Below are 21,588 nucleotides of genomic sequence, written 5' to 3'. Positions count from 1 at the left end.
CGGCTCGACTTGGCAAGGGTTGTCAGAGGCCTGTCAGTGGTTGAGAGGGCAACAGTTGGGAGTTCAGTGGGGATGTCGGCAGAGGGCGGCCAACCAGCGAGCAGGCATGGACGAGGGTGATTGTCCAAGTGGGATAGCGGCGCAACACAAAGTAGTCTAGTTGATTATCGTTATAGGGCAAGATGGGCCGAGTACAGGCGTTTCCATGGTGAGACGGGTGCGGTATGCGCGGGGAGAGGGACAAGAAAGGTGCTGTTTGGGCGCTTGTCCGATGTCTCAGGTATGCCTGCATGCATGTGTCGAGGTACTTTAGTCAGGAATGATGTATGGATGTAAGTATAGTATTATTATCATGTTTTGGTGGTATGGTACACCACCAGTTCTGACAGGTTGGATGAACCACGCACACGTTCCCGCTGGGTGCCGACAGACAGGAAAGGGGAGGGGGAAGGGGGCTCAGCCAGGCAGCTCGTCAACCGTTGTACAGCAGTTGTGCACACAAGGTTCAGCCGCATAGCCGTATGCCCGCGTATAGAGTGACGAGGGTGTCGCGTCCAGCAGCATCGCTGCCATAGTTTCATCCGTGTCGCGCCCAGGCCCCCCTCTGCTTCCGGCTGCCGGCTGCCAAGACAGTGGCTGGCAGGGGGGCTGTGCACAGCGATTACGACTCTCCGCTGTCCGCCGTCTAGCCATCGTTTTGCTCAGTAATTGCCCTTTTGCCTCTTTGTTGGTCTCTGTCCCATACTCCATCGTCCTTTTTTCCCTACCCATGTCTCTCGCTGCGTTGTCTTGATATCCGCCCTGCTCCTCCTTGTTGTTTTTTACACCACCCCCTCGCCCATCTCCTGAACGGAGAGCACCGCCACTCGAGCGAGAATGCGCCTCTTTGGCAGTCTCCAGACTGCCCTCGTCATTGGCCTTGCCACTGTCGCTTCTGCTGCCTCGCGCGCCCGCGAGCCGCTGCAGAGAATTGCCCTCGTCAAGAATGCCGACATCCTCACACAGACACATCGAGTGACCGCCGTGTCCTCCTTCGACCTTGCCTTTGATGTGTCGGGCCAGCGCATCCGCCTGAGCCTCGAGCCTAACCATGACCTGTTTGTGGACGGCGGACGCATAACACATCTCAACGCAGACGGATCAATAGCAAGGTCCGAACCGATTGATCGGTTGCAACACAAAGTTTACAAGGGCAAGGCGTGGTTGAAGAGGGGTAATCGATGGGACAATGTCGGATGGGCGCGCATTGGCTTACGCGAGGACGGTCTGGAACCGCTGTTCGAAGGCACTTTTTCCATTAACCACGATCACCACCATGTCAAGATGTCTTCGAGCTACAAGGCCACGCGCATGGACGAGGATCCCGATGTCGACTTGCGTCCCAAAGAGTTCATGGTTGTGTTCCGCGACTCGGATATGGGCAAAGGCAGGAACTCTGATGAAAACATGGAACTCAAGAAACGATCAAAAGAAGTTGGATGTCCGTCCGACGACCTTATTTTTAACACGCAAGAACACCATCCCGTCTTTGCTAGCATGCGCGCGCGAGACGAGGCATCAGCAATGTCGCCATCTCTCATCACATCCATGTTCAAGCGACAGGATGACGTACCATCTGGAGGCAATAGTGCAGGTGTTGATCTCTCGTCCACTATTGGCAAGACTGCCGGCTGTCCCAGTACTCGCAAGGTTGCGCTTGTTGGTGTAGCTGCCGACTGCACATATGTGTCGTCTTTTAACGGAGACAAGAACAAGACGCAATCCAACATCATCGCCGCAATGAACTCTGCTTCCGAGGTTTTTGAGAGCTCCTTTAACATTTCACTTGGTGTCGCCAATCTCCTCATCACGGAATCGGATTGCCCGACACAGCAACAACAAGCCACACCCTGGAACCAGGCCTGCAGCAGCAGCATCACCATTCAAGACCGTTTGAACCAGTTCTCCAAGTGGAGAGGACAGCAAAGTGACAGCTACTCCCACTGGACCCTTTTGTCAACCTGCAACACTGGATCCGCCGTCGGACTCGCCTGGCTTGGACAAGCTTGCACAACAGGCTCTCAAGACAACACTGGACAAGCTGGCGAGACAGTTGCCGGTGCCAACGTAGTCATCAGGACCGACAACGAATGGGAAGTCATTGCCCACGAAACAGGCCATACCTATGGTGCCGTACACGACTGTACATCACAAACATGCGCCAACAAAGACGTCGTCAATGCGCAACAATGTTGTCCTTTCTCTCAGAGCTCTTGCGACGCAAATGGTGGTTTCATCATGAATCCCTCGACAAAAGATGGCATCTCGCGCTTCTCCCCTTGTACTATTGGCAATATTTGCTCAGCGCTTGGACGTAATAGCGTCAAATCTCAATGTCTCACCAACAACCGCGATGTCACCCTGCTATCTGGACCAACCTGCGGTAACGGTATTGTCGAAGGCGACGAGGAGTGTGATTGCGGTGGCGTTTCAGGCTGCAAGGACAATGCTTGCTGCAACCCGCAAACTTGCAAGTTCATCAACAATGCTGTGTGCGACGATTCCAACGAAGACTGCTGCCGCAGCTGTCAGTTTGCCTCAGCCAGCACAGTCTGCCGCGGTTCGGTTGGCACGTGTGACCCCGAGGAGACCTGTACTGGAAATTCACCATACTGCCCCGAGGACAAGACAAAGCCCGATGGTACCGACTGCGGCAATGGCCTCACCTGTGCCTCTGGTCAATGCACAAGCAGAGACATGCAGTGTAAGACTATCATGGGAAGCTACACCCAAGGAAACGATACCTATGCTTGCGACAACAGTAACTGCATGCTCAGCTGTGCTAGCCCGGAGTTTGGTGCCAGATGCTACGGACTGCAACAAAACTTTTTGGACGGCACCGCCTGTACAGGAGGAGGCACATGTCAAAACGTATGTCAAATCATGATTTACTTATTTTCTTCAATTACTAACAATGTCTAGGGTGTTTGCCAAGGCGGCTCTGTCGGCAAAGAAATCACCACCTGGATCCAACGCAATCTCTCCCTCGTCATTGGTATTGCGGCAGGAGTTGGTGGTGCTCTTCTCCTATGTATTTTCTGCTGTTGCTTGCGCTCTTACCGTCGTCGATCAAGACTCAAGAAGTACGCCGCTGCTCGACCACCCCCAATGCCCTACCAGAGCAGCCAAATTGGCAGCCAGGGCAGAAGACACAGAGGCGACCCTATCGGTCAACCACAAATGACTCAATACAACAACAGTCGCAACCAATATCCACCAAGTGGACCGCAACCAGGTCAATGGACACCGAATGGGAATCCGCCCAACGGAGATGTTCCAATGCCACCGCCAGTACATCGAAGCAGTGTACGCTATGCATAGACGCTTCTAATATCGAAGCACTGTTTTATTTTGTTCTTTTGTATTTCTTTGCATCTAACGACGAATATCTACGGTCATTTAAAAACCAGCGGGTATATAAGCTGGGTTGGGAATTTCAGCAAGCATCATTATCGGCGTTTCTTTTGTCCCAGGTGACTTGAGGGGTGCGGTACCACCCCCACTGGTTTTGGGTTTTTTTTATCACAGGGCGAAAGGAAGAGGGAACGAGATGGATTTTTGCATATAAAGGGTCATATATAGCCAAATGTTGATATTGAGGACTTTGTCCAAATGCATACTTTTACTGTTTGAGAACGCATGTCAGTTAGGTGTTATTCTTGGTATCTAGGCAAAAATCAGGGAATCACCCGTTACAGACAACCGAACCAATTTCGGATTTTATGCGGCTAAGTTAATGTCCGAGCCCCACTGGGGGGTGTTTTTTTTTTTGGTTGTTTCCCAATTGCCGTAGGTTTGTTGTGGACCCTTGATTATCAGTAGACGTCATGGCTTCCCAATGTTTTGTATCTCTCCAGATGACGAATGCCGTTTCTTTTCGGAGAAGTCACAACACAATCACTAAATACGTGTTGAAGTTGGAAAGAGACGCCTAAAGAAAAAGGCTGAATTTTTGGAGAAGAAGAGAAAGAGAAAGAAAAGAAAGAGCGAGGACAACTGGTGTGATATCGAGACGATATTGTCGAACAACTACGACAACATGTTGGCTCTAACGAGTGCGACTGGAAAGCTAGGCAGCGCAGTCCTCAACGCTATCCTCGAGCATAACCTTATTGACCCAAAGGACCTCGTCGTTTGCGTAAGTCTCTCCATCCCCCCATATCCTCCAGAATGCATCAACTAACAACCTCCCCTCCCCCAAACAGACCTCCACCACCCCCTCCTCCCCCCGCCTCTCCCACCTGCACACCCACTCCCTCAACATCCGCCACGCAGACTACTCAGACCCGGCTTCCCTCCGCACCGCATACACAGGATGCACGCGCCTCTTCCTCGTTTCCACACCCGCAATCGCCATGGACTACAACGACGCGCCGCTCTGGTCGGGCCGCGAGGCGCACCACCGCGCCGCCATTGACGCCGCCGTCGCCGTAGGCGTTGGGCATATTTACTACACTTCGCTAGCGTTTTCGCGGCCCTCGCGGGCAGGTGTCATGCGCGCGCATATTCGCACCGAAGAGTATCTTGAAGAGCTTCAGCGCAGGGGAGTGGTGGAGTACACGGTGATTAGACAAGGGTTGTATAATGAGAGTTGGCCGTTGTATTTTGGGTATTACTTTGGTCTGAGGGGGGAGGAGAGGACGGAAGTGCTGGTTGCGGGGGATGGACGGGTGAGTTGGACGGCGATTGCGGATTTGGGGTTTGCGACTGCGAAGGTGCTTGCGGATAGACCGGGCATGTGGGTGGGTAAGACGGTTTATCTCAGTCAGAAGGAGACGAGGTCTTTGGCGGAGATTGCGGGGTTGGTGGGGGAGATTAGGGGGGAAGAGGTGAGGGTGAGGGTTGTGGGGAGGAAGGAGTACGAGGATTATTATGTGGAGAGGATGGGGATGGAGAGGGCGGCGGTCGAGTGGTGGAGTAGCACGTATGAAGCGCTGGAGCAAGGCGAGTGTGCGATTGAGGATGCGACGCTTGAGGGGATCTTGAGCGAGGCGGGGAGGACACCAGTGTCGGTTGAAGTTACGATTCGAGAGATGATGAAGTGAAGTTTGCTGGTTTTTGGTGGTTTGTTTTGCCTCCATCCAGCTGGAAGCTTTTTCAGTACCCGACGTAACAGTCGTATTCATCGCGGTGCAATATCCATGCTGGATCCAATCTTGCAAAACACAGCAGTTCGCCTATGTACCGGTAGAAGCGGCGGCGCTTGCTTTCCTGCTCTTCTATACTTCGAGTTGCCATGGCTTTCTTTTTTTTCTTCTCCCCCGCTGTTTACCTGATACCTATCCTGTTTCAATACGCTTCTTCTTTCCCCTCGTACTTGACACTGCTGCACCACACTCTTATCACCCTTGCCTTGCTCAGCTCCCCAGACGCTGTCTTAGTCGTATACACGAGAATCCACGTACAAAGGAAACAAAAAGGGTGCGGGTCTCACAGTCCTGTTTCTTCCCTTGACACATATATGTATACCAGTTCTCTCTTACCCTTCCCTTGACCCTTTCGTGTGTGTGTGTACCGAACTTACCTGTGCGAACCACGGTTCCGTACCGATCACTCGCTATCAGTGTCGTGATATGAGTGCGCGCGGATTGGCTGGTACCCCCAGACGCAAGTCAACAATCGACATCAGGTGAAGTTTCATTTGATGTTGGTTTTATGGGATTCGAGTGGGAAGTGTAGTGACACATGGCCTGACGTTGTGCGTTGACAGTGCGTGTAATGGGGTCTGGTTGGGGGGAACGGTGGATGGTACGTGGAGATTACTATCATCCGCCCCCCCCTGTAAGACGTGGAAGGAAAAATGCGCTGTTCGAACATCGTGTGTCTTTGATGTTTAGGTACGTGGGTTTCATGTCGAATAGCGTGAGGTTACGAGGAACATAGGTAGTAAGCTGTGCCTTGCGCTGACAGTTGGATGGACAAGCCATGCGTCAAACAACCAGTACTAGTCTTGGAGTCACAATGGGAGCTATTTAATGACCAATCTTGGTAGCACGTGAAGCTCCAGGTTAGTCAAATCTTCGACCTGAAATTTGTAGTAGAGAGACACTCAAGCTCATGATAAGACATGATTCCCACGTTCACAGTCCCTTAAGCTTCTCGCCTTTCAACTTGTACAAGCTTGATCGCTCATATCTTTACATATGGAGGCTAAATTCCTCGATGAAATCCCTATGGTAAGATGATACGTGTAATTTTTCTATGGAGATAAACTCATGATACTAGGTGGAGAAGCTCATCGAGACTTGATGCATAGGCGACAGCCGGGTCGTTGTGAATTGAATCCGGAGTTTTGTAATACGAATTCAACAACGTGTGGCGTGGAGGGATTTGCTACGTAGTGTTGATTTTTTTGATTTTTTTTAGCTAGTTACGCTCCGCGAACATTGTGGTTTTGGTATGCGACGGCTCGTGGTGATAGCGCTGCGGCATGCACGCATTGTACATTGCGATAGGCATTGTACTCTAAGTTCTGCGTCATCGCATTGCATTGAGGCTGTGGCGCACACCGCCGGTTTTCAAGAAGCCTTTTTCTTGTACATCAGGCACGTCGGCTTCAAATCCTGTTTGTTTGGTTCCTAGGAGTTCACAATGATATCCTGTTTTCTTTTTTTCATGATCACATCCCGTTTGTATGCATATCCTCGTACATCTACATACTTTTCGTGAACAGGGTTAGGGAAATGACAAGAAAGGATAGAAAAGACAAGAGAATAAAATGACTGGTATCTCCCAAGAAACTATGGTTGCCCAACGGTGCATATCCACACTATATCAGACGTTATACCAAATCCTACCATGTTGTTTCTTACAGCTGAATATCTAGAGTGGTACTCTGGAGGAATCAACAAAATATTCTCTCCGTTATGTGTGATCCAGTCCTTGTTCAGACCAACGCATCCTCTAGTATCGTGGGCGTGTTCAGGATTGGCGTTACTAGTGGTGAGATCAACGGAGTTACTGAGACAGAGATTGCTCCCACTGATCCGGATAGAGAGCTCATCGGGCGAGAACGCTAGTGATTTGATGCGACCATTGCCCTCAAGAGTCGTCAGGCACGCCCCACTATGTGGATCCCATATCTTAACAGTCTTATCCCAGGATGCTGAAGCTAGTCTCTTTGAACTGGGCGAGAAGGCTACCAAGCTAACAACATGTTTGTGCCCTATAAGCGTCTGTAGGCATGCCCCAGTATGTGCGTCCCAGACCTTAACTGTCTTATCCCATGAGGCTGACGCTATCTTTGTCGATTCAGGTGAGAAGACCACTGAGCTGACGATGCAGGTATGACCTATCAGCGTCCGTACGCATGCTCCTGTACGTGTATCCCATATCTTGATTGTTTTGTCCCGTGACCCTGAAGCTAACCTTGCCAAAGACGAGAAGGCTACTGAGTTCACAGGGCGGGTATGTCCCGTAAGCGTCTTCAGACAGAATCCACTGTGTATGTCCCAGATCTTGACCGTCTTGTCTTCTGACATTGACACTAGCCTTTTCATATCCGGTGAGAAAGCTACAGCATGAATAGTGTTGTTATGCTCTCTAAGCGTGTGGAGGCACAACCCATTTTGTGCGTCCCAGATTGTGACTGTCTTGTCTTCTGACATTGACACTAGCTTTGTCGAGTCAGGCGAGAACACGACTGGATTAACAGTCCTTTTTGGCTTCGGAGCTGTACCTGGGAACTTACCCCAGCCTTCGCTCCCTCCTGGCTGGATAACAATGTGTCTTGGCTTCTCGTGCTGAAATAGCTGTCTTATCAGACTACTTGTTGGACTGAATAGTAGAGAAGATACGTATGTTTGAAGAGGATATCTTTCTATGATATCTCCAAAACGTCTTTCAAATTGACATGCGTCGTAAATAAGATGATAAAGGCTGTTCCCCTTGAAAAGTTTCTATAAGTGTCAGTTTGGTCCAATTATGCATGCGCAAAACGTGGAATATGTGGACTGTACCCATGATGTTATCCGTAGCCTAAGCATTGCTAGTCTGAATGCGTACATATTTCTACAAAGACTCAAAGCTTCGACCCAATACAGGAACTTTTCTTTTATAAATCCCTCGATGGCTGTTGCAGTTTCATAGTCGAATTTCTCGGAGGAAATGCGTCCCGACAAGTCCAAATGGTGAAACCAGTAGACACATGAGTAACGTACATTCGTGAGCGGATCGGGGCTAGGTGTTTTCACTACGTCGATTGAGATACCTGGCTGCTCTAGAGCATATATATCACGTTCCAGCGTGCTTGATAATACCTTGATGGATTGAGTGAATATCTGGTAGTGAATAATAGTTGGAGAAGGAAGAAGATTGTTCTGCATCTTCTGGCTAAGATAGTCTTTTGCTGACTGATGGACAAGATAGATTTGTTCGCTGCGAATGGTGAGGAATGAGCCGCATGAGGCTACAATTTTTCGGTGCATCTCTGTCGGTCCTGGTAGTGCACATAAACTTCCTGCCTCAGTGAGGTAGAGTGGACGGAACGCAACTGTTATCGTGCAAAGTAGAATCCGGAGAATATCTGCAGACCTTGGTTTCTGCTCGATCTGGGCCAACATTCGATCGTAGAACTGGTCTAAACCTGCTGGAGTTGTTTTCACTACCGCTAAAGGATCGAAGCAGTCGTACTTCTCGAGCTCTTGTATCATCAAGGCGACCCAAAGAAAAGTGCCGTTGGCCTTCTTCCGCATCTCATCTCGAATCTCATCGCGCACGCTGTCTCCTTCAAGAACATCGAGTGAAGATAACTTATGGTCAATATAGTCTTCTACCGCTTGCGTGATTTGACTTGCGTTTTGCTTCAGTTCTAGGCTTAACCTAGCCTCGTTACTGACTGACTTCAATCTCTGCTCGATATGGCTCTCGTTTCGGCTAGTCACCAGCCACATTACACGAGGCGATTTGGCGTTAGTAAGAGTTATTAGATCCAGAAGCTTGTGTAAATCTGTGACGCACTCATCAAGAGCATCAACAAATAAGTAAACCGTGTTCAAGTCTTTGTCGCACACTATGTCCACAAAAATCTGTGACAAGGCTACCCAGGCATTCGCGTCCTCGAATAGCTTCTTGCCAACTTGGTCGTAACGTTTTCGAATATGCGAACTAAGTGACGGATTCTGAATCACAAGCATATACAACAAGCCCCGCAATACCGCTACAGCATTATTGATACGCATGTCGGTAGCTTGGCAGAAGAAGTACGCAACTGTGTTGTTGTGTCTTGTAGTCTTCTGCACCTCGTCGATAATGCCGCACATCAGCATCGTCTTGCCTTTACCGGGATCACCCTTAATCCAGAGTAGTCGAGTGCTAAGGTTTTGCTGCCACTTTTGGAAGGTGCTATTATTGATAATCCAGCGGTATGAGTTGACCAACAGACCGCCCTTTGTTGCTTCAATGCGTGTCTTATCATCGTGAGGATTGGTAGATTGAAGGTCTTGAACACAGTTGTTGTGCCTGTCGACTTCATGCTCGACTCGTCTCATCGCTTCTGTTGGGCTCTCCCCATCAATTGGAGACACGCTAACACCAAGGATGCCCATGAGAGCGTACACACTGTCTACCGGTTTGGTCGCTTTTCGATGTTCTCCCCATGATATGCGCTGCTGGGTACTGAAATGAGACAATGGCGCACCTTGTAATGCGGGTTTAGGAATGTCTGTGATCCGGGATAAGTCTGATATCAGCGACAGCTTATCACCAAGTTCATTTCCCTTTTTGTTGAAAAAGTACACCTCGGACGGGGCCAGAAGTTCCTGCAATGTCCAGCATCGCGTGAACCATCTGCTTTTCGAAAATTCAAATTGATGGGCTTGACGATCAGGTGGTTTGTCGTGATGATTAGGGAGATCGCTGTTAACAGCCGAAGTGGGGCTCGTGACATCTGACAAGTATACGTAACATCGTGCTGCATTCCGATACCACGTAAACATCGACCGGATGCTGAAAACAAGCTCAGCCCTGTTGTTTTTGTCTATACAGCACGTATCGATCCAGAAGTACTGTAGGCCATCATGCCGTGCTTGTGCGCCGCAAAACCGGATCTTTTCGTAGCCAGCCTTGTCCTGACCGGCTCCATCGTTGATGTCTGCATATGTCACCTCTTCATTTTCTGCCCCCCAAGTGTGAGAAAGTATCGCATAAGGAGGCATCGGCTCATCGTGAAAGCTCTTGATGACGAAGTTATCAGCTTCGTCGTATGTGAGAAGACGCATCGACTCAGGTAGACTTGTGGTAGACGGTCGATGGCTTGGAAGACGAGGTGCATGATACGTACGATAAGTGCCAGGCAACAATTAGCTGAACAGAAAAAGGCTGGAGGTTGATGCAGCAATCCGGGTGGGGCGGTGGCTGTGTGTCGTCCTTCAGCTCGGCTAGCTACGCCAATTTCGTGGCTGTTTGGAGGCTGCAGCTGTGTACATTCACACACGCGTACCGCGGTTTAGCGCACACAAAGGAGCATACTATAAGAATCCCTGTCTAAGTAAAACTGGCTGAATTTTCCATTCTTTTATACCAAAAACGCCTTGCTCATATAGTACTTTTGGATCGCTACTCTAAACCTCGTCCACCATAATTACATACTAAATCTTTATGGTTTTCTGTTAGGAGGCTATGTATAGTAGAAGATGCTTTAAAGATAACGATGTAGATATTTCGCTATGATGAAGGAGAAAAGATAAGAAAGCTTTCCTTTACTTATAACAAAACGCCGATAAATTTGCGCTGTTTTAAGTATTCTCGATTGGCTACAAAATATACCCAACACACCTAGCTGAGACCTCTTTATGTTCCATCGTATGCGCCAACTCGCAGTACAAAGAAGATGACTGAGCTGGCGAAGGTCCTTGTGCCATTCTTTTTTTTTTGCTGAAAGTGAAGTGGTTTGGAAGCGAATTATCACGAAAATTGTATGAAGATTGGATAGTGAATATGATCATGGGTGGATTATCTTTGCTTTTGCTGGCATTTTTCTATGTGTGGATCACAAAAAGGAGAATTCAGGCTAACAGGTAAACATACATACTAGGAAGACTCCTACTAGTATACCTTTTGCTGCCTCGTGACTTGATTAGCACATTAAGAATTATCCGACACCAAAAGGCTCGATGCTCTAGGCTCAAATCATTCGATTTTGACGCGAGCACTTGCGAAGAAAGGCTCTTTAAGCTTTCACATCTTGCTGAGTACATCAACCTCAATCTGGATGATGTCTTGCGAGATTACATATTCCTATGAGTAAGACAGTGTCTCTTCGAGAGCTTCGAAGTAATCTTTACCTACCGGCATTCATTATCGTTATCGTAGTAGTATTTCGGAAAACATGAAAGGCACATATACCTTTGCACACCTTCGTTGCTTCGATAGCATTTTGTTCAACAAATTCCTCACAAGATCCTCCGCAGTTGGGAAGCAAATATTAATAAATCCATGTGCCCGTTTTCCACCAAAGGCTCTGATGCGAGGGTGAGGATAGAGTGCTCCTTGTTTTGCAATCCCATAGCAACCATAGCCTCCTTCCGCTTTAGCTACATGGCCGGACCACCTTGAACATCTCTTGTACTGTGCTCTCTGCACGGATGTGAAATATGTCGTGGGGAAACTACTCAAATATTTGAACTGAGCAAAGTGACAAAATGGATGCTGTTATCGTGGTGAAGTCTTCGAGACCAGTCACAGCAATCTGTGTATGTACTGGGTGTGAAATGTTGCAACAATATGATTGGTGGGCTATTTCCCCACCAACCGTCATCTTGACGTTCCTTTTGCTAAACAGCAAGTCTACACTCCACGACGGAAACATATCTGGCAAGTGCTTATTAGAAATATGAATAGAAGTTTCCGTCAAATACTATCTGCAGCAGGAAGAGTTGACAGAGGGCCGCCAGTAGGGTCGACAGACAACCAACCGAAGAAGAACCCACGATTGCCGGCATGCGAACCGTGTCGGATAAGCAAAATAAAGGTTTCACATCACCTCGAGAGGCATCGGTCGAAGTGTTAACCATCCTGCAGTGTACCAGTGAGAAGCCAACATGTAGGGTGTGCCTTGAACGCAAGACAGTTTGCCGATAGTACGTCGAAACAGAATCACGCCAAGCCAAGCGAAAGTACGAAGATCTGCGAAAGAAACAGTCTGCACATGAAGAGTTGCTCGGACTCATGCAAACACTACCTGAACAGGATGCATTCGATATTTTCAAACGAGTAAGGGCCGGAGGAGACATTGGCGCTATCTTGAATCACTTTAGAGACGGCGATTTGTTGTTGCAAATGCAGCTTGTACCAGAAACCAGACTCCGATATGAGCTTCTTTACAGTCGCGATATGCCGGCATTGCTACTGACATCTTGGAGCCCCTATCTCGACTCATTGATCTACGAAGTGGTTTCACAGCGTGCCTTACACCCCAAGGCGCACGAGCCTACAACGACGGAGCCTCAACAGTCTATCATTCCAGCAAAATCTACACAGACGTATCAGGACATGTACGTGAAGGCATACCATGCAGCAATATTTGTAGAGCCCCGCCTCGAAAATACGAGAATTTCGGAGTGGACTACGGTTTGCGGGGATGAAGGACTTATGCGAAAGCTACTGGATGCATATTTCACACGTGAATACCACCTCTGGCCAGTGTTTCACAAGGACTACTTCTTGGAGGATTTATCAAGTGTTAAATCGCTCAATTCGAAGACGTCCAGCAGTTTCGCATCGCTAGTGAACGCCACGCTAGCATATGCATGCGTAAATATTACGATGCGTCTTTGATACACGAGATCACTGCTCTGACTTTGCCCTAATAGTGCTGCTACAAGAACATTTCGAATCGCTTTCGTCATTGGGAACCTGATGGTCTCTGATACCGTTTCTTCGCTGAAGCAAGGAGGATTTGGGAAATGCTCTCTGTCAGCGGCAAAAATCGCAATCTTGCGTCGGTCCAGGCTGCGATGATCATCAATAGCGTCTACAACATCTACGGCTTAGACAAGCTTGGTAGTGCCTACGGCTTGAAAGGTCTTGCTATTGCTAAAGATCTGAAGCTGTTCGATGGAAATGCACGGGTTAAGTCTGAGCGAAAACGCAACGCTAGGAACTTTTCTGCATGGTGTCTCTTCAACATTTATAGGTAAGTACCTCGTGTCTTGATTATATTCTAGACGACTAATACCAGAGTGATAGTCATACCCGTTCTGGATCATCCACCCAAGGTTCCACCTACTGATCCTTCTACGAACTCGGCCTGGTACGGCGAGATATGGACCAGGTACCCGCTGAGTCAAACATTGTCGCCGACATATCGTGGGTATTACTTCAAAGCTATAGCTGACTTCAGGGTAATCCTTAACGAATTGTCTCATGCGTCGTTCGGCAATAATTCAACATTCTCAGCGCAGCAAGCAATGATATTCGTGCGTCGGTTTATGAGTTGGTTCAAGGACCTCCCTACGGTTCTCAAGCCAAAGAATATTGTACTCCCAGCTCACTTTCTCATGCAGTAAGCCATCCTTTTCTTTTTTTTCCTCTAAGATCAAAAGAACTCGACTGATTGAACTATCAGCCTCGATTATCATATGGTCATCATGACGATTTGCCAGCCTTTTATCGGTGACCAGTGCAATGACGAGTATGCTCCCAAAGATATTGTTCTGAACGCAAAGCGCGACATCAATGCCCTCGTACGACTCTACTATACTCGATACGGCTTCACAGCCGCTAATGTCTACTTAACATCCCCACTCTCAAAAGTGGGCTTCATGTCTTTGCACAACATCAACAACCCGACAACGCGGAAGAGCTTGAATTGGATCGATCGAGTCTCCTTCTGGCTCTCGAAGGCCTGCGCGAACAAGGCCGCAATTACTACATGACAAGGACGATATACCACATTATGAAGTCCCAGCTCCGACCGGAAGAAGCAAGACTTCTACAGGGTTTAGAGACGCCGGAAACGTCAGCTGATGAGAGTCCTAGTCTGATGGTTGAGACACAGTCAGGGTGGCATCCCCGCATCGTTGATATTTCGGACGTCCCCGTCGACAAAGAACTCTCAAAGCTAGCAACCCAGTATTTAAAACTTGACTCGGGTGTGCAGAGCGACAGTGAGGTGGGTAGTAGTCCGGCTCCCTCAATCAGCACTTGATCTGCGTTACATGTGAATACAAGAGAGGCAAAGTCAGCTGTCAATGCATTCCCAAAAAGTCTTCCTTGGTGATACTTGAGGATCTACTATATACCATACGTGCGTTTTGTTGTAGTTCTGACCTAGATGCCGCGGATATATGTAGTAGCGAGAGATGTCGTAGCTCTGTGCTAATAAGCTTTTTAGTAGGTAGGTGCCTTTTACTAAGAATCGCGTTGCTCATGATGCTTGCAGCACGACTAGTGTTGAAGCGTTCTAATCGCGCACAATAAGAGCTCCTACTGCGCAATGTTGAATGACAAAAGCGGCCATCTCGCAGTAGAAATTTGTAATGTCCGTCACTGCGCATCGGGATACTCTGCGTGACAGGACGCTATAGACACTCTGCAACATAAGAAAGTGAGCAATATGTTAGCAGAATACACATTCTCGGAACAGCATCCCTAAGCTATAGAGTCCATTTTGTCTCTTTATCCTCTCGACATAGGTTCTGTTTCACTTCACTTACTCTCTTATAGCATAAAATAGTAATTCCTCTCTATTTCCATCAGATTATACAAATTACATATCTTCTTCAGAGCTTCGCCTCTCCGATCCTAACACACTCAGCTTCCTCTTCACCAGTCGCTCAAGTCTTTCTCAACTCACAGGTGCTTGTGGAAAAAGTCCAGTACCAGCTTGTAACCGCGCTCATAGCCCTTCCGTACTTGCTCCTTGCTTAAATCACTGCGAGCAGCCATCCAGCCGTGAATCTGGTCTGGGAACCACTCTACGACATGGGGAACTTTGATGCCTTGCTGCCACTTTTCAACGTCACCCTTGTCCTCGTCGCCAGATGGAAGCATGATGTAGGGAATGGTGATGCCAGGCGCATCGTCGCCAGCCACCATGGCGGGGTGGCATGCCGCTGCGACCTTGAACTTTGTGCCCTCCATTGCTGAGAGGTTGACAATCTACGCGGTGTCAGCTTGTGTTTAGTTCATGACATCATTCAAGCATACCTTTCCACCCCAGCAGTAGCCAACAATGGCCCACTTCTCGATGCCTTTCTTTTGACTCAGCTCATCCACAATCTTAGGGATGCGCGGCAGAGTCTTTGGGGGTGCAGCCTTCGTCTGGAAGAACTCTCCCATCTTCTTCTTCTTTTCATCGTTGTCCGGTGGCATCCATGAAATGTCGGCTGGGCTGCCCTCGAAAAAGTCTGGCATGAAAACCTGGTACTTTTGACTATCTGTGTATGCAAGGATGTCGGCTCCCTGCAGGGTCTGGTTGAAGAAGCCAAAGATGTCATAGACTACCAAGATACCGATCTTCGCGTCCTTGGGGCCAGTCGCATCTGGGTTACTATTAGCATAGACTGTGATGGGCAATTGATCGAACCTACATGTCTTTAGGCCATCAACCTCGATGTAGTCACCCTTGGGCTGGTAGCCCTCGCTGACGACAGCGGGGGTGTCACAGCATGCCTTCGACTGCGTGGATTCGGTCGACATGTTTGCAATGGGTCGTGTTGTTGGCGTGGTAAGCTCTTGTTTATATGCACTTGGGCGCTGGTAGCTAGAAACAGATCGTGGTACAGCAATTGAAGCACGACGCAGGTTGTGTGCAGCAAGGCGAGTAGGAGTAGATTGGAGAAGCGATCTTGTACGAGCAATGGCGCGCATGATGAGCTGGTTCGGTATTTGTCAAGCTGCCATCGGCCGCTTGGTGGGGAAGCTGCCGTTCAGACTACCCCACTCTCATGATGTCACCAGAGCTGAATGTGTAAAGCAACAATGGTATAGCTTCTTGTGCCACCTTCTATCACTACACCTGCTTGTCGTCAGAAATCTATGGGGATTACCAGGTAAAAGACTGGTAATAGTACATCTTGTTCTATTTCGCCGTCTAAGCATCCAAGTTGAGCCTTTCTAGCAGAGTATCTATCTTGCCCAGCAAAATCTGGTAGTTCATTGCATCTTGTGCAAATTCATCACCCACTTCCTCGCCGTCTAGATTCCTGATGACACCAGTGGCAACCTGTTGCTCTACCGATGCAATGTTCTCGTCATGTCTTGTCTTCTCTGGTACGTCGTCTTCCAGAGCAAGATCGCCAACTGCATCTACGATATCTCCTTCAGTCGTTGCCTTGATTGCTGCATTCTCATCCATCATTTCGTCCAACCCACTGTCCTCGAAGCGGAGCCTGAAGCGTTCAGAGAGATAGTACCGTATATCGTCAACGAGTTCAACAGTATCTGTTTCCTGTCGAGCTTTGACGCGTTTTGCAGATTCTTGAACAAGCTCGGCAAATTCTGGCTGATCAATGTAATACTCGAGGCGATAGGCAATGTACCTTGCAGCAAACTCCTCCAGACGCTGTACACGGGTATCCCAACCTGCCCGAATGACTTCGTAGATGTCAACAGCCTCATCGGCATCGGTAGCACCGCGGGGATTATCCGACTCCACCGCAGAGGTTGCACCGTTGCCCAGAGCAGAAATAATAATGGCTGCGCGCTGCTTGAGTTTCTCGATAAAGAGCTGATCTGCTGCAAATAGCACGTCAATGGCAATGTCAAGGCCAAAATCTGCACGCTCAGTGTACAAAAACCTCAAAATGGTCTCGAGAACCGCTGGCGAGCAGTCAATGGTTACAACCTGCAAGTGGGGTGTGTCCTGCGCCTCCTTGAATTGAGAGCTGAACATTGTCAGAAAATATTCCGAGCGCAGCAACATGGCCCGATGCGCAGGGAAGACGGTCGATTTGCGCGGCGCTCGCTGTCGCGATGGTGAGCGTGCTCGACCTGGACCAACTGGTATACCTGAGAGGGGTCCAGAAGTGGTTCGGACAGGCGGAGTCGACGACTCTGACGGCCCCAATGGCTGACCTGTTTCATTCTCCTCTTCATCTTCGTCGGCACGCAGCAGAATGTCGGCAAAGATTGAGTTTTGGCGATCCCATCGTATGCTATCCACCTTGTCGGTATCCACGACCTTCTTGTGCCGGAGAACGTTTGTTTTGAACCAAGACTCCAATTGGTCCCGACCCCGTTCTAATTCGTCTGCGCGCCGTTGGCGCAACAACCGTCGATCTGAGACTTCGGTGATGTCTTCAAACAAGCGTTCTATTTCTAGATGCTTGCCGATCTTATCGATACCGTTCAGTACCACGCGTTCTTTTTCGTCGTCGAGTCCAAATAGCGCCCGCCGAATCGAGACCTCTTGAAAGTAAAGATACTGCAGCGCCACACCAAGCGACTCTGCTGGGATAGTATCTGGCAGTCTCCACGTGGATGTGCTGGGCGCTGCCTCGAGCTTCTTTGCAAAATATGGGGATCGCGCAGCGAGGAGAAATTTGTGCAGGTGAAATTCTTGGCCATAGGCGGTGATTGTGATGTCAGTCGTCTTGGGCTCGGTCCTCGTCAGGAGGGAGGTGATGTGTGCGGCGAGCGGTTGCAGGGGATTCGACGACTTTGCATAGTCGTAGGATAGGAGGAGATTTCGTATCCGGTCGTTGAGTGCGTTATAGAGACATCGTTCGCCTTGGAAGGTATCGCGTTCGCACAGGGCGCCGTTCTCAAGCAGGAGGCGTATGACTTCGTAGTGGCCACACAGACTGGCCTTGAGCAGTCAGCGCATAGCCCTTGTGGTTATGCAGGGCAGCCAGGCGGGGTGTCATACCAGAATCAGGGGCGTGTAGTCAAACTTATCTCTGGCATTGATGTTGACTCCAGTGGAAATCATCTCCTGGCAGACCTTGAGGTCTCCACGGCGGCATGCCTCGCAGAAGAGTCTAAAGTCGTCGCTCAGGTCAAGAGGGTTCTCTTCCTTGAGCTGGCCCGACGAGATGGCCTGCGCCTCGGTCGCGAGGGCGGCCTCGATCTCGTACTTTTTCTTGACATCCATTGTTTTTGCGCAGTGGCAACAAGCATCGAGGACGTGTGGATATGTACGATGTGCATGTAGTGCTACTATGACGAGGGTCGGCGCAGATCGGAGGTGTGCTATCGATAAGGCCGGGCGCAAGGGAGACCCCGGCCAGCCAGCAGGACAAAGCCAGGCTAGTGCGCTGCGTTGCTGGGTTGACGGCCGCTAGCGTAAACAGCACCAAACACCTAAGAAACCTGGCCTTCTATCCCGCCTTTCCCGTCGTCCTCTGCACTCCTCCGCCACCGGCCCTCGAAGCTTTACTAACACAGCAGCCTGCTCTTCTTTTTGTTTTTGCATCCCATACTTGCATGTCTTTTGCGCAATAGACCTACCGCCACCATGCCCGAGGAAGACAAGTACGACGTGCTCGAGAAGATTGGTACGCACATGGCCTCGACGTCAATTCACACTCTTATCACCTGCTAACAAGCTGCAGGCCATGGCTCCTTTGGAGTCATTCGCAAGGTCAAGCGCAAGTCGGATGGATATGTATGCAATTCATGCACAAGACACACCGCACACCTGCTGACCGCTACATAGATTCTCTGCCGAAAAGAGATCAGCTACCTCAAAATGTCCCAGAAGGAGCGTGAACAGCTGCAGGCCGAGCTGTCCATCCTCAAGGAACTCCGACACCCAAACATTGTCGCCTACTTTGAGCGCGACCACATCAAGGCATCCCAGGACCTTCACCTGTATATGGAGTACTGCGGAAATGGCGACCTAGGCCGCGTTATCCGTGAACTGAAGAACAAGAACCAAATGTGCGAGGAGGAGTTCATCTGGAGCATCTTTAGCCAGATTGTGAGCGCATTGTATCGCTGCCACTATGGTGAAGACCCGCCTGCCGCTGGCCGCAACGTCATGGGTCTCGTTGGCAATGCGAAGCCTGTTCGCGACCCCCGCAAGCCCATGATCCTTCATCGTGATCTTAAGCCTGAAAACAGTCAGTACCCCCATTTTCCTTGCGCTCGTCTGTGCATGCTAACAGACGCAGTCTTTCTTGGCGACGACAACTCCGTCAAGCTCGGCGACTTTGGTCTCTCCAAGATTCTCCAATCCCACGACTTCGCGTCCACATACGTTGGTACTCCGTTCTACATGTCCCCCGAAATCTGCAAGGCCGAGCAGTATGGACCCCACTCGGATATTTGGGCCCTCGGTTGCATCATATACGAGATGTGCACAAAGTCTCCTCCTTTCAATGCCAAAACCCACTTCGAGCTCATTTCCAAGATCAAGTTGGGACGCTACCCCGACATTCCTGCCTGCTATTCGGCCGAACTTCGAAAGGTTATTGCCAGCTGCCTGAACACCACACCCGATCACCGCCCAGACACTGCCGCACTTTTGAACTTGCCAATCGTCAAGCTGATGCGCAAAGAGCAGGAGGTGGTTAAACTTGGACAGGATCTGCGCGAGCAGAGGATGCTCACTGCAAAGCGCGAGAAAGAGGCGAGCGAGGCCATCTCTCGGATTCGCAAAGAGCTCGACGACCAGTTGCGCCGAGAATGGGAGGTCAAAGCCCAGCTAGAGATTGAGCGACAAGTGAAGCTCCAGACCGAGCAGCGCGTGCAAAAGGAACTTGCCCACCTTCAAGCCACATTTGAAGGTGAGGTAAACAGACGTGTAGAACGTGCTCTGAAGATGTATCCAAACCGTCTCAGCACGTCGCCGAAGCTCGCTCCTCGATCCAGCACACCGACAACTTCAGCAACAGGGCCATCAGCCGCCTTGTTCCCAACCGATGTTGAGGCCCCAACCGCCAACAGCTCAACAAACACGTTGAACACAGACTCTGATTTCGCGAGTGGAACAGACTTGTCATCGCTTTCCCTCGATGACACCGCCGAGGATGCTGTTATTGCAGCAAGACCAAAGGCGAAGCGCCCGTCTCGCGGTCCGCTTATGCGCGCCCGTACCATGTTCAACCAGCCCTCGTCCACACAAGTTCCCGACTCCCCGATGGACGTCCAGATGGCCGAGCCTTCACCCGCTCCAACATCCCTCAAGGGACTCTCTCTTTCTCCCCGCCGTAACGCGCAGCCCAAGCAAAACATCTTCGCTGCCGCAAAGGAGGGTGCAAAGAGGTGGGAAGCAGACGTCCCTCCATCACCAACGGAGGCCGAGTGGAATGGCGACTTCGATGACGACGATGATCTTCCAGTACTACCATCGCCAACACGAGCCCGCAGTGCCTCTAGTAGCCGCCCCCGGAATGACGATCCATTCAAAGTACTTGCGAATGCCCAGGCGCCACTACTCAAGGCCAACACGCGCCTCGGTAATGCGCCAAATCTTCTTGGTCCCAGGACTACCAAACCACGACCAGTCTCTGCAGTACCCATTGTTGCAGCATCTCCCTCTCGGCAAAAGGCCAAGTCGACTGACAACGCATCGACGTCGCCACGAAAGGCGGGCGCCGCCACCAAGGCAATCCCATTTGCTGGTCTCCCGTCAAAGAAGGGCAACGAGGCGTTCCGTGCCCAAGCCCTGCGCAACAACGGCGCTGTTCAAGGTCGTACCCTTGTTGAGCTCCAGCAAGCACGCGGCATTCCTCTCCAGACCATGAGCGAGGACGAGGGTGGCGCAAAGAAGGGCTTCGGCTACGGTGGCCGGAGAAGCCCTGTTAAGCAACGAGGCGGCGGCATTAGCCCACCAGCTGTCTGGGATCCTAACACAGAGCCCGAGATGCCATCTCCCTTTATTGTTCGCAGCAAGCGCATGGTCCTATAGGGAGGACGAGCCGTTACAGCTCCGGAACGATTACGACAACTACGACAGTACGATGAAGAGGGGTGATATATACACAAGGTTCCGGAGATACACACATACACACATTTCAAGGCGTTACACGAGAAGGTCTAGAGGATCACTCGACTGGGATTTTTTTAACGGATGTGGAGTGCCTGGCGTAGAAGGTGGGGATTGCTGCTTGGAAAAAGCCAAAAGCATGTTATGCTTTTGCGTCCCGTCTTTCCCGACTACTTCCCTTTGTCACATCATTTTCTTGCATGTCTGCTTTTGCCACTTTTTTTCTTCCTTCGAGGGAGTGAGAGGCTTCCTCTATTTTCAGGGCGCATACGAGCATTCTATTTTTGATGTGTTATGTTTTGAGGGATTGGATTGGACAGAGGCGTTTTTTTCCTTGGGACGATGCTGCAGCTGCACTAATACTGTTGAACTGCACTGCATTTGTACTCTAGTCTCCTGTTTCTCCTTGTGTTTTTTTCCTTTGAGACGAATTTTATTGCTATATTTCGATCAATGACAGATACCCGAAGTTACACTGATGAATGATTTTGCAATCGATTTTGATCAAGTAGCTGTGAAAGTGATATGCAATATCTAGAGAGCCGACTGATGATACAAAAGGAGAAAGTAAGTCTAGGAACGAAAAGTATCAACGCTTTCAGCACAGAACCCTCTAGGCATCGTCTTCAAAGGACTGCCGAGTAACGACATAATTACCCTATTCACCTCCCTTTACG

General features: G+C 49.8%; 7 protein-coding genes across 7 annotated transcripts; 4 read left to right on the top strand and 3 right to left on the bottom strand.

The window, feature by feature from the left end:
- Positions 1-876: 876 nt before the first annotated feature.
- COCVIDRAFT_13072 (hypothetical protein) lies at positions 877-3,360 on the top strand (the record flags this gene model as incomplete). Its single annotated transcript, XM_014704649.1, has 2 exons — positions 877-2,910; positions 2,962-3,360. 2 exons carry the CDS (start codon positions 877-879, stop codon positions 3,358-3,360), a joined length of 2,433 nt encoding a protein of 810 aa, XP_014560135.1.
- A 718-nt stretch (positions 3,361-4,078) lies between these two features.
- On the top strand, positions 4,079-5,084 carry COCVIDRAFT_89781 (hypothetical protein; the record flags this gene model as incomplete). Its single annotated transcript, XM_014704766.1, has 2 exons — positions 4,079-4,177; positions 4,245-5,084. The coding sequence occupies 2 exons, from the start codon at positions 4,079-4,081 to the stop codon at positions 5,082-5,084; spliced, it is 939 nt and encodes a 312-aa protein (XP_014560252.1).
- Positions 5,085-6,779: 1,695 nt separating this feature from the next.
- Positions 6,780-10,256, bottom strand: COCVIDRAFT_89761 (hypothetical protein; the record flags this gene model as incomplete). The annotated part of the gene is made up of 2 exons (XM_014704765.1): positions 6,780-7,937; positions 7,998-10,256. The coding sequence occupies 2 exons, from the start codon at positions 10,254-10,256 to the stop codon at positions 6,780-6,782; spliced, it is 3,417 nt and encodes a 1,138-aa protein (XP_014560251.1).
- A 1,613-nt stretch (positions 10,257-11,869) lies between these two features.
- On the top strand, positions 11,870-14,185 carry COCVIDRAFT_34760 (hypothetical protein; the record flags this gene model as incomplete). Its single annotated transcript, XM_014704764.1, has 6 exons — positions 11,870-12,007; positions 12,118-12,805; positions 12,925-13,171; positions 13,217-13,540; positions 13,604-13,790; positions 13,841-14,185. The coding sequence occupies 6 exons, from the start codon at positions 11,870-11,872 to the stop codon at positions 14,183-14,185; spliced, it is 1,929 nt and encodes a 642-aa protein (XP_014560250.1).
- A 644-nt stretch (positions 14,186-14,829) lies between these two features.
- COCVIDRAFT_89887 (hypothetical protein) lies at positions 14,830-15,678 on the bottom strand (the record flags this gene model as incomplete). The annotated part of the gene is made up of 3 exons (XM_014704763.1): positions 14,830-15,138; positions 15,187-15,521; positions 15,570-15,678. 3 exons carry the CDS (start codon positions 15,676-15,678, stop codon positions 14,830-14,832), a joined length of 753 nt encoding a protein of 250 aa, XP_014560249.1.
- A 394-nt stretch (positions 15,679-16,072) lies between these two features.
- Positions 16,073-18,073, bottom strand: COCVIDRAFT_89819 (hypothetical protein; the record flags this gene model as incomplete). The annotated part of the gene is made up of 2 exons (XM_014704762.1): positions 16,073-17,788; positions 17,849-18,073. The coding sequence occupies 2 exons, from the start codon at positions 18,071-18,073 to the stop codon at positions 16,073-16,075; spliced, it is 1,941 nt and encodes a 646-aa protein (XP_014560248.1).
- A 363-nt stretch (positions 18,074-18,436) lies between these two features.
- On the top strand, positions 18,437-20,833 carry COCVIDRAFT_89827 (hypothetical protein; the record flags this gene model as incomplete). The annotated part of the gene is made up of 5 exons (XM_014704761.1): positions 18,437-18,476; positions 18,534-18,586; positions 18,638-19,043; positions 19,095-19,757; positions 19,812-20,833. 5 exons carry the CDS (start codon positions 18,437-18,439, stop codon positions 20,831-20,833), a joined length of 2,184 nt encoding a protein of 727 aa, XP_014560247.1.
- Between the last annotated feature and the right edge of the window lie 755 nt (positions 20,834-21,588).

This window comes from Bipolaris victoriae (genome assembly GCF_000527765.1).
Source record: "Bipolaris victoriae FI3 unplaced genomic scaffold scaffold_13, whole genome shotgun sequence".
Lineage (NCBI taxonomy): Eukaryota > Fungi > Ascomycota > Dothideomycetes > Pleosporales > Pleosporaceae > Bipolaris > Bipolaris victoriae.
The sequence above is the reverse complement of the archived record's forward strand: the minus strand, read 5'-3'. Positions and strand labels throughout refer to the sequence as shown.